This window comes from Ruditapes philippinarum, unplaced genomic scaffold (assembly GCF_026571515.1).
Source record: "Ruditapes philippinarum isolate M1 unplaced genomic scaffold, ASM2657151v2 ctg484_1_1_1_1, whole genome shotgun sequence".
NCBI classification, from domain to species: domain Eukaryota; kingdom Metazoa; phylum Mollusca; class Bivalvia; order Venerida; family Veneridae; genus Ruditapes; species Ruditapes philippinarum.
Genome location: NW_026853581.1, coordinates 287,503 through 299,665, shown reverse-complemented (window position 1 = coordinate 299,665; position 12,163 = coordinate 287,503). Strand labels below are relative to the sequence as shown.

The window sequence follows — 12,163 nt, the reverse complement described above, 5'->3', positions numbered from 1 at the left end:
TTTTGACTTAAATTGGGATTTTTTTTGTGTGTATTTTTTCAGCTACAAATAAGATTAGTCATCATGAATAAACAGTTAAAGACAGCTGACAGCTTCCACTGTCCAGATAGAACTATTGAGTGGCAATTTATATGAATATGCTGGATTTAAATGATTTCAGAGAAATCACTTTGCCTTGTGGGAATTTTGAACAGCCATTTTGGGAATTTAAACATTGGATTGGAAATTGGGAATTTTGATGTCTATTTTCTATTGGGAAAAGTACCGTTTTAGGGTAGTAGTTATATAAAGAAGAAAAAAACCACTGATTTCGTAAGCTATCTGCATAGTCTGCTGTCATGGCAGGATTCTCACTGCCATAGAGAGTACAGCAACAGTCAAGTGGTTTGAAGTCCGCTACATTAAGCAGTTGCCAAATAATTCCATGTTCAGTACTTGTAGGTTGAAGATGGAAGTTTGGAGCTGGCGCAAAATTGTGTGAAATCATTGAGTTGTTATTGTGAATATTTCTTAAATTATTGTAAGCCTCTTTCAGGTAATGTCTTGTTGTTCTGGAATCAAAATGAATGGCTTGAAGATTAAAGATATGACCAGAATAGATTTCTTGTACACAGTGATATTGGATATTTATTTTGTAGTGACTCCATTCTTAGTTAGGGACATATGATATGTCAAAAAGGTCATTATAACCTTAGAGCTGGTATAATTTAATTTTGATTTATATGTCCGTTTTATCTTAATCAGTTTTTTATTTGTCCGTATGATATAAATAAATTTTACTTGTCTATACAGGCTGATGTACAACTTGGGCAATTGATTTTTTTCCGCCCCTGAATCGGCTGCTTGTGTTTGAGATTAACATGAAATGGTCTCCTTGTTAAGCCATAGGAATGTGTAAAACAAGCAGTAGTAGAGAAGAAAAAACAAAATGTTGATTTGTAGTTTAATTAACAACTTTTTTTTTTCAGAGTCAAAACAAGCAGACATATGGCCTTGCCAAAGATCTTCTTATCAAAACATCAAATGCTATAGAACCATATGTACAAAATGTAAGTAATTAGTTTTAGTTTGTACAAATTTATTTGAGTTTGATTGTGTTGAAAGCTGTAAGCTTATTGAAACACTCGAATCTGTTCCTGGAACCAACCAGTACTAAGCAATGAATGTAAAGTTTCTTGCTCAAGGAAACAACTGCTTGCATAGACAGGTTTTGAACCCACACAGTCGGCTATCCTTAGATTACTTGTCAGACGCGTTAACCACTCAGTCACACCGCCATTAAGTTATTACTTTTGTATTGTTAAGCTGTGTTAATTTTCGTTAGAATGATTGATAACATTGACAGTATGTTAATATGTGCTTGACTGAAGTGTTAACAGTTTGTGAAAATCAGTTATAAAACAGTTTAATGCTTGGTTGGATGGTTTAAAAGTGTCTGGGTAAAATATAGATAGTATTGGAGACATATGTTATATTTAATTATAATTGTTTTCATGAAACTTTGCATTTAAAAATAAAAGAATTGTCCATGTGAAAGGCATATGCTTCAGATAGTGTTTTACAGGGTTATTGCTTCGTTTACATTGTTATAAAAAAATGTCATGTTTTATTATTATGTATGCATAGTACATTGAATGAAATGAAGAATTAAAAAGTTGAATGAAGAAAAAGTAAGGCGATGAACAAACATTATTTTTATTTACAAAAAACATAATTTAGGACTAGGCGAATAGATTGTAGGCTGGGCTACATGAATACAAAAGTTATGGGCCTGACCGACTAACTGAACTTTCCAGAGTTACTGTGTATGTGAATATTTCCGCATGTCGAAAAGTTATTGAATTTAAAATTCCAGACATTTTGGGTGAAGAAATATTATCAAATCATGGAAGGGTAGAATTAAATGATAGGTACGCTGATATTTACGCTAGTGGAAATTTAAACGATTTTAGGTCCATTCGCGAAATTCACCATTTTTTTCCATGTCACTATAAACTTAACCATTTATACAGTAGTTTATATCCCTGTAAATATATGAATGTTTCAGTTTTTCAACAATGCCTTGATGCTGGGTAAGACATCAGAGAGTGAACTGTCTGAACATCTATATGACCTGATCTATGAACTGAATGCTATCTGTCCGTCTGTATTGTTAGCTGTACTTCCTCAACTAGAGTTTAAACTAAAGGTAAATGAACTGATTTTCAAGGCACTGGTTTTATACATGTATTAAATATTGAGCATGTGTTATATCTCTTCAAGTAATGTTTAGTGTTATGATTAGAATTTTATTGATTTTATGTAAGTCACTTTCGACCACAATGCCAGTTTTGTAGAAAGTACTATGAGTTTGTAAGGTCTTTTTAGCTCACCTGAGCATGCTCAGGGTGAGCTTTTAGGATCGATGATTGTCTGTCGTCCGTCGTCCGTCCGTCGTCCGTTCACATTTAGTTGTTAACACTCTAGCGGTCGCATTTTTGCCTCATTCATCATCAAACTTGGTCAGGATGCTTATCTAGTTGATAGCTCGGATGAGTTTGAACATGGGTCATCTCAGATGAGAAACTAGGTCACAAGAGCTAAAAATAGAAAAACCTTGTTAACACTCTAGAGGTCACATTTTTGCCTCAATCATCATCAAACTTGGTCAGATGTTTGTCTAGGTGAAAAGTCGGATGAGTTCGAACGTGGCCGTCATCTCGAATGAAAAAGTAGGTCACCGGAGCTAAAAATAGAAAAAAACCTTTGTTAACACTCTTAGCGGTCACATTTTGCCATCAATCATCATCAAACTTGGTCAAAGATGCCTTGTCTAGGTGATAGCTCGGATGAGTTCGAACATGGGTCATCTCGGATGAAAAAGTAGGTCACCGGAGCTAAAAATAAGAAAAAAACCTTGTTAACACTCTAGCAGTCACATTTTTTGCATCAGTCATCATCAAACTTGGTCAAGATGCTTGTCTAGGTGAAAGCTCGGATGAGTTCGAAACATGGGTCATCTCGGATGAAAAAACCTAGGTCACCGCAGCTAAAAATAGAAAAACCATGTTAACCACTCTAGAGGTCACAATTTTGCCTCAATTATCATCAAACTTGGTCAGGTTTGTTTGTCTAGGTGATAGCTCGGACTGAGTTTGAACATGGGTCATCTCGGATGAAAAAAGTAGGTCACCGGAGTCTAAAAATAGAAAAAACCTTGTTAACACTCTAGTGGTCACAATTTTTGACTCAATTGTCATCAAAACTTTTGGTCAGGAAAACTTGTCTTTTAGGTCATTGCTGGAATAAATCGAACATGGGTCATCTCGGATGGGAAAACTAGGTCACAGGAGCTAAAAATAGAAAAATCTTGTTAACCCTCTGCTTACTGTTGTGATCCAAATATTCTGTTCATTTTCTAACATTCTAGTGGTCACATTTTTCGACTCAATTATCATCAAACTTGGTCAGGATTGCTTGGATGAGTTCGAAATCACATGTGAAACTAGGTCACCGGAGCTAAAATAGAAAAATCTTGTTAACACTAAAGTTTTGCTTACTGTTTTGATCCAAGTATCCTGGGGAAATTGGTCTGAAAAGTTTGTTTTGATGATTTTTCCTAGGTCAAGTTTTGAATATGTGGTCACCTGGGTAAAAAACTAGGTCGCACTGCTCAAATATGGATAATCCTTGTTAACACTGTAGTGGTCACATTTTTGACTCACCTGTCATGAGACTTGGTCAGAATGCTTGTCTAGGTAATTGTTTGGATGAGTTTGATAAGTCAGGTGAGCGATCTAGGGCCATCATGGCCCTCTTGTTAAGATTTAGGACCTGGGTTCTGTCTGTTTTTTTCCCCATCTTTAATGGAGAATTTTAGGCAGTTCTTGCTTCACATACATACAATAATTGTATAACTTGTTTTGAAATAAATGTACAAAGTAGTCTCTGTCTAGAGGCTTTATTAAATATAAGTTAAAGTGCTATGACGTTCAGCATAATGATTCAGAAATGTCAACAGTTCAATAAACTCCCATTTGACCATCCATTCATCCTGTTTACAGTTGTAGGGAAAGTTTGAAATTAACTACCTTGTAACCATCCTTGTATATATGATTTCTATTGTAAGAAAATTTTGCATGGAAATGAACAGGAAGATGGGGGCGAATTTATTTATAGGAGAACAGTGCATTGTCTTTTATAGGAAAGGGGGATTGGTTCGCTGTTTTCGAACATGTGCATGAAAATCCTTTATCTCAAAAAATTACAGATCCTGTAACTCAATTTTTTTTATGGTTTTATATCATAAATATGATGCTCAAATGAAGATTTATAAATATTGTAAGTTCCAAAAAACATTATTTGTAAAAGTATTACCAAATTTACATTTTCATGTTAATAAAGGGAGGTAATTAAAAATTTATTAGTCAAAATTTTCAATAAGAAATGAATGCATATATTTTAACGATTACTTATAATGTGGACAAATATTTGCAGTACATATTTTACATATTCTTCGATGTTTGAAAATTGTTTTAGAAGCATAATTATATACATATATTAAATTTTATGGTAACAACCTAAATTACAACATACAGGATCTTTAAAATTTCCCACTTGTCACAGAATAATAAATGAATATTTGTGATCAAGCATTTGTTGTTTGGGATGCACAAGACCTAAAATGCGTGAACATGAGGCCACAAAGAGCAGTCCAAAATTCTTTGAAAAAAGGTTGGATTTGGCTTAATATGAAATTTAGAGTGAAATGAGATGTGTAGATACTGATAATGATGCCAAATATGACCTCTAAAAAGGAAGGTCATGAGCCCTGAGAACATGTACTGAATTCTGTTTTTAGCTCGACTATACGAAGTATATGGAGATCTGTCCTACTCGCCCCGGCGTCCGCGTTCAGATTAAAGTTTTGGTGCTGTAAAATATTTTTCACTATAACTTTTTCACTTCTTATGGTATCAACTTCAAACTTCAAATATATGTTCCTTATCATCAACCACATCTTATGTGACATCTTATGTGACAAGGTTCATAAATCTAGCACCAATATTTCCAGATTAATCTTCCTTAAAAAATATTTTTTTTTTACTGTTACATAGTTATTTCTTAAGGGATCAACTTCATACTTCAAATATATGAACCTTGTCATTCACCACATGTTATTAGACAAGGTTCATAACACTAGCACCAATATTGCAAGAATTATCTCCCCATAAACTTATATTTTTATACCCCCAAAAACGAAGTTTGGGGGGTATATAGGAATCACCCGGTGGTCGGTTGGTCGGTCGGTTGGTCCAGACGTCCGTTGCATTTTCCTTGTCCAAAGTGTAACTTGAAGACTAATGGTTGGAATTCAATATAACTACATACAATGGTCAAGCACATTGAGAGGAAGTGCAGTGCACAAGAACCATAACACTATCTTGCCTAATTACAGAGTTATTTCCCTTTGTTACTTTTCCTTGTCCTGGGCATAACTTGAAAACTACTGGCTGGAATTCAAAACAACTTCATACAATTGTCAAACACAGTAAGCGGAAGTGCAGTGCACAAAAACCATAACTCTATCTAAAGTAATTACAGAGTTATTGCCCTTTGTTACTTTTCCATTGCTTTCTTTTGTCCGGACCATAACTTGAAGACAAATGGTTGGAATTCATTATAACTACATACAATGGTCAAGCACATTGAGAGGAAGTGCAGTGCACAAGAACCATAACTCTTTCTTGACTAATTACAGAGTTATTGCCCTTTGTTACTTTTCCTTGTCCGGGGTAAACTTGAAAACTTCTAACTTCTGTATGGAATTCAAAACATCTTCATACAATTGTCAAACACAATAAGGGGAAGTGCAGTGCATAAGAACTATAACTCTATCTAAAGTAATTACAAAGTTATTGCCCTTTGTTACTTTTCCATTGCTTTCTTTTTTTCCGGACCATAACTTGAAGACTAATTGTTGGAATTCATTATAACTTCATACAATGGTCAAGCACATTGAGAGGAAGTGCAGTGCACAAGAACCATAACTCCATCTTGACTTATTACAGAGTTACTGCCCTTTGTTACTTTTCCTTGTCCAGAGCATGACTTGAAAACTACTGGTTGGAATTCAAAACAACTTCATACAATGGACAAGCACAATAAGGGGAAGTGCACAAGAACCATAACTCCATCTTGACTAATTACAGAGTTATTGCCCTTTCTTACTTTTTCATTGCTATTTTTGTCCAGAGCATAACTTGAAAACTACTATTTGGAATTCAATACAACTGCATACAGTTGTCTAAAAGGAAGTGCAGTGCACAAGAGCCATAACTCCTTTTTGACAAAATACAGAGTTACTACCCTTTGATACTTTTCTTTGTCCGGAGCATAACTTAAAACATACTGGTTGGAATTCAAAACAACCTCATACAATGGTCAAGCACAATAAGAGGAAGTGCAGTGCACAAGAACTATCATTACATCTTCAGTATTTATAGAGTTATTGCCCTTTGTTCCTTTTCTTTGTCTTTCTGGACTTATTACAGAGTAATTATGCCCCCACTTCGAAGAAGAGGGGGTATATTGCTTTGCACTTGTCGGTCCGTCCCGTCTGTCGGTCCCGTCCGTCGGTCCGTAGACCAAATGGTTTCCGAGTGATAACTAAAGAACCCTTAGGCCTAGGAACTTCAAACTTGGTATGGTGATTGGTCATGACCAGTAGATGACCCCTATTGATTTTTTTGGTCAAGGGGTCAAAGGTCAAGGTCACATTGACCTTGTAAGCAAAAACGGTTTCCGATCAATAACTAAAGAACCCTTAGGCCTAGGAACTTCAAACTTGGTATAGTGATTGGTCATGATCAGTAGATGACCCCTATTGATTTTGGGGTCAAAGGTCAAGGTCACATTGACCTCTTAGGTAAAAACGGTTTCCGATCAATAACTAAAGAACCCTTATGCCTAGGAACTTCAAACTTGCTATGGTGATTGGTCATGACCAGCAGATGACCCCTATTGATTTTGGGGTCAAGGGGTCAAAGGTCAAGATCACATTGACCTCTTAGGTAAAAACGGTTTCTGATCAATAACTAAAGAACCCCTAGGCCTAGGAACTTCAAACTTGATATGGTGATTGGTCATGATCAGTAGATGACCCCTATTGATTTTGGGGTCAAGGGGTCAAAGGTCAAGGTCACATTGACCTCTTATTAAAAAACGGTTTCCGATCAATAACTAAAGAACCCTTATGCCTCGGAACTTCAAACTTGCTATGGTGATTGGTCATGACCAGCAGATGACCCCTATTGATTTTGGGGTCAAGGGGTCAAAGGTCAAGATCACATTGACCTCTTAGGTAAAAACGGTTTCTGATCAATAACTAAAGAACCCCTAGGCCTAGGAACTTCAAACTTGATATGGTGATTGGTCATGATCAGTAGATGACCCCTATTGATTTTGGGGTCAAAGGTCAAGGTCACATTGACCTCTTTCGTAAAAACGGTTTCCGATCGGTAACTAAAGAACGCTTAGGCCTAGGAACTTCAAACTTGGTATGGTGATTGGTTATGATCAGTAGATGACCCCTATTGATTTTGGGGTCAAGGGGTCAAAGATCAAGGTCACATTGACCTCTTAGGTAAAAAGGTTTCCAATCAATAACTTAAGAACGCTTAGGCCTAGGAACTTCAAACTTGGTATGATGATTGATCATGACCAGCCATCCCCAAATGATTTTGGGGTCAAGGGGTCAAAGGTCAAGGTCACATTGACCTTGTAAGCAAAAACGGTTTCCAATCAATAACTTAAGAACCCTTAGGCCTAGGAACTTCAAACTTGGTATTGTGATTGGTCATGATCAGTAGATGACCCCTATTGATTTTGGTGTCAAGGCTTCAAAGGTCAAGGTCACATTGACCTCTTAGGTAAAAACGGTTCCCGATCAATAACTAAAGAACCCTTATGCCTAGGAACTTCTAACTTGCTATGGTGATTGGTCATGACCAGCAGATGACCCCTATTGATTTTGGGGTCAATGGGTCAAAGGTCAAGGTCACATTGACCTCTTACGTAAAAACGGTTTCTGATCGATAACTAAAGAACGCTTAGGCCTAGGAACTTCAAACTTGGTATGGTGATTGGTCATGATCAGTAGATGACAACTATTGATTTTGGGGTCAAGGGGTCAAAGGTCAAGGTCACATTGACCTCTAAGGTAAAAACAGTTTCTGATCAATAACTAAAGAACACTTAGGCCTAGGAACTTCAAACTTGGTATGGTGATTGGTCATGACCAGCAGATGACCCCTATTGATTTTGGGTCAAAGGGTCAAAGATCAAGGTCACATTGACCTCTTAGGTAAAAAGGTTTCCAATCAATAACTAAAGAATGCTTAGGCCTAGAAACTTCAAACTTGGTATGATGATTGATCATGGCCAGCAGATGACCCCAAATGATTTTGGGGTCAAGGGGTCAAAGGTCAAGGTCAAATTGACCTTGTAGGTAAAAATGGTTTCTGATCAATAACTAAAGAACGCTTAGGCCTAGGAACTTTAAACTTGGTATGATGATTGGTCATGACCAGTTGATGACCCCTATTGATTTTGGGGTAAAGGGGTCAATGTCATATTGACCTTGTACTTAATGACGGTTTCTGACCAATAACTCAACAACTCAAGTTGCCTTGGTTGATATTTATATTAAACTAAAAATGCTTTTGGTATACACATTTGAAGGTCTGATGTAATATAACAACTTTGCTGTCATTAATGAGGCCTACATGATTCATAAAATTTATGCATATATCATTTGGTAAGATTTGTAATAACTTAAATTGCTGCACACAACCTGCATGGGGTCACAATAATTATTACCTTGTGACTAGTCATGACCAGTAGATACTAGATAACCCTTATTAATTGTTTGTTCACTGGGTCAGAAGTCATGCATAATAACCTGATCACATGACTAATTGGCTGCCGATAGGGGGCATACATGTTTTACAAACATATCTTGTTCAATAAAACTTCATCAATGGCCAACCACATTGAAAGGAAATGCAACATACAAGAACCACAACTATCTTTAATTGCCCACAACCATAACTCTATATTTCAATTCTTTTACAAGGTATTCTGTTACTGGTAACATCCTCATTTCCGAAGCAGTCTTGTGGGGGTATTAATCACATTTAGTGATAGTTCTAGTTTTACTTGAAATAAGGTTATTTTTATGCCACCCTTCGAAGAAGAGGGGGTATATTGTTTTGCTAATGTCGGTCTGTCTGTCCGTCCGTCGGTCTGTCCGTCTGTCCGTCGGTAGACCACATGGTTTCCGCTGATTATCTTGAAAAGTATTTATCACAAAGTCTTCATATTTTACATATTGATTGGTCATAACTAGTAGATGACCCCTATTGATTTTGGGGTCACTAGGTCAAAGGTCAAGGTCACAGGGACCTTAAATGTCAAAATGGTTTCCGCTGATTATCTTAAAAAGTATGTATCACAAAGTCTTCATATTTCACACAGTGATTGGTCATAACTAGTAGATGACCCCTATTGATTTTGGGGTCACTAGGTCAAAGGTCAAGGTCACAGGGGCTTTAAATGTCAAAATGGTTTCCGCTGATTATCTTGAAAAGTATTCATCACAAAGTCTTCATATTTCACATAGTGATTAGTCATAACTAGTAGATGACCCCTATTGATTTTGGGGTCACTAGGTCAAAGGTCAAGGTCACAGGGACCTTAAATGTCAAAATGGTTTCCGCTGATTATCTTAAAAAGTATGTATCACAAAGTCTTCATATTTCACGCAGTGATTGGTCATAACTAGTAGATGACCCCTATTGATTTTGGGGTCACTAGGTCAAAGGTCACAGGGACCTTAAAATGTGAAAATAATTTCTGCTGATTATCTTAAAAAGAATTCATCACAAAGTCTTCATATTTCACATAGTGATTGGTCATAACTAGTAGATGACTCCTATTGATTTTGGAGTCACTAGGTCAAAGGTCAAGGTAACGGGCCTTAAATGTCAAAATGGTTTCCGCTGATTATCTTGAAAAGTATGTATCACAAAGTTTTCATATTTCACATAGTGATTGGTCATCACTAGTAGATGACCCCTATTGATTTTGGGGTCACTAGGTCAAAGGTCAAGGTCACAGGGACCTTAAAATGTGAAAATTGTTTCTGCTGATTATCTTGAAAAGTATTCATCACAAAGTCTTCATATTTCACATAGTGATTGGTCATCACTAGTAGATGACCCCTATTGATTTTGGGGTCACTAGGTCAAAGGTCAAGGTCACAGGGGCCTTAAATGTCAAAAGGGTTTCCACTTACTGTCTTGAAAAGTATTCATCACAAAGTCTTCATATTTCACCTAGTTATTGGTCATAAGTATTAGATGACCTCTATTGATTTAGGGGTCATTAGGTCAAAGGTCAATGTCACATGGGCCTTAAATGTCAAAATGGTTTACGTTGATTTTTCCATAATTGAACACTTCCATGTACCCATTGTTGGCAAGTTTCTTTAATAAAATTACCAATTATGTGAGTCAATGGCTAGAAAGGGGGGTATATGTGTCGTTTGACATTCTTGTTTACTATAACTTCTTGAGTTTAAAAGGTATCTACCTCCAACTTCAAATACTTATTCCTTATCATCAGTTACATCTTATGTGACAAGGTTCTTAACTCTTGAAGCAATATTTTCAGATTTATCTCTCTTTGAAATTGGGATTTTCTTTAAGAAATATTATAACTTATTTAATTTTTAAGGTATCTACTTCAAACTTCAAATATATATTTCTTATCAGTACACACATGTTGTGTGACAAGGTTCATAACTCTAGCTTGATTATTTCCAGAATAATTCCCCCTTGCACTTAAAATTATGTTATCAAATGTTATTTTTTATATATACATAATTATAAGCAATTGACTTTCCTTTCATAGTTTTGTCTTCTTTACTGTGTTCAGTATTTTATTAGTCGAGCTTCACTGTCTCCTATGAGAGCTCTTGTTAAATCATCTTTCCTCTTGATTAATTATATATCAAAACTATCAATTTGATTGACAACTTCACCTGTTAACAAAGTACTTGTATTGGAATTCTTTAGAGTGGTCATTGAGAACAAGTTTTACTGTATTTTGTAGGGTTATTATGATGGAAAATTTTGTATCCATATATCAAAAGACAAATATCAATGATATATCAATATATCAACTTTGACAATAGATACAATGAAATCCGTATAAATGTTGTCAGTTGGGATCATGGTGTTATACATGGTTGTATTACACATTACAAATACTACAAACTAACAGAAAGTTTGTTTTTAGCTCACCTGTCACCAAGTGACAGGGTGAGCCCTTGTGATCGCTTTTCGTCCGTCGTCCGTCCGTCCGTAAACTTTTGCTTTAAATGACATCTCCTCATAAACCACTGAGCCAATTTCATCCAAACTTCACAGGAATGTTCCTTTGGTGGTCACCTTTAGAAATTGTTCAAAGAATTTAATTCCATGCAGAACTCTGGTTGCCATGGCAACCAAAAGAAAAAACTTTAAATATCTTCTTTTAAAAAACCAAAAGAGCTAGAGCTTAGATATTTGGCATGAAACATTTTCTAGTGAGTGTCTACCAAGTTTGTTCAAATAAAAGCCCTGGGGTCAAAATTGGGCCCGTCCGGGGGGTCATTGATTTTCCCTATATGCATATAGTAAAAACTTAAAAAATCTTCTTTTAAAGAACCATAAGAGAGCTTAGATATTTGGCATGAAACATCTTCTAGTGAATGTCTACCAAGTTTGTTCAAATAAAAGCCCTGGGGTCAAAATTGATCCCGCCCCAGGGGGTCATAGATTTTCCCTATATGCATATAGTAAAAACTTAAAAAATCTTCTTTTAAAGAACCCAAAGAGCTAGAGCTAAGGTATTTACCATGAAACATCTTCTAATGAGTGTCTACCAAGTTTGTTCAAATAAAAGCCCTGGGGTTAAAATTGGCCCCGCCCCAGGAGGTCATTGATTTTCCCTATATGCATATAGTAAAAACTTAAAAATCTTCTTTGAAAGAACCCAAAGAGCTAGAGCTAAGATATTAAGCATGAAACATCTTCTAGTGAGTGTCTACCAAGTTTGTTCAAATAAAAGCCCTGGGGTC

General features: G+C 36.1%; 1 protein-coding gene across 1 annotated transcript in view; it reads left to right on the top strand.

Annotated features, from left to right (window-relative positions):
• LOC132737257 (sister chromatid cohesion protein PDS5 homolog B-like) overlaps positions 1–12,163 on the top strand; it is a 61,059-nt gene that overhangs the window by 16,212 nt on the left and 32,684 nt on the right. The window contains exons 7-8 of the mRNA XM_060724514.1: positions 969–1,049; positions 2,048–2,188. Of these exons, the coding sequence (XP_060580497.1) occupies positions 969–1,049; positions 2,048–2,188 (222 nt within the window). The remainder of the gene's footprint in view (positions 1–968; positions 1,050–2,047; positions 2,189–12,163) is intronic.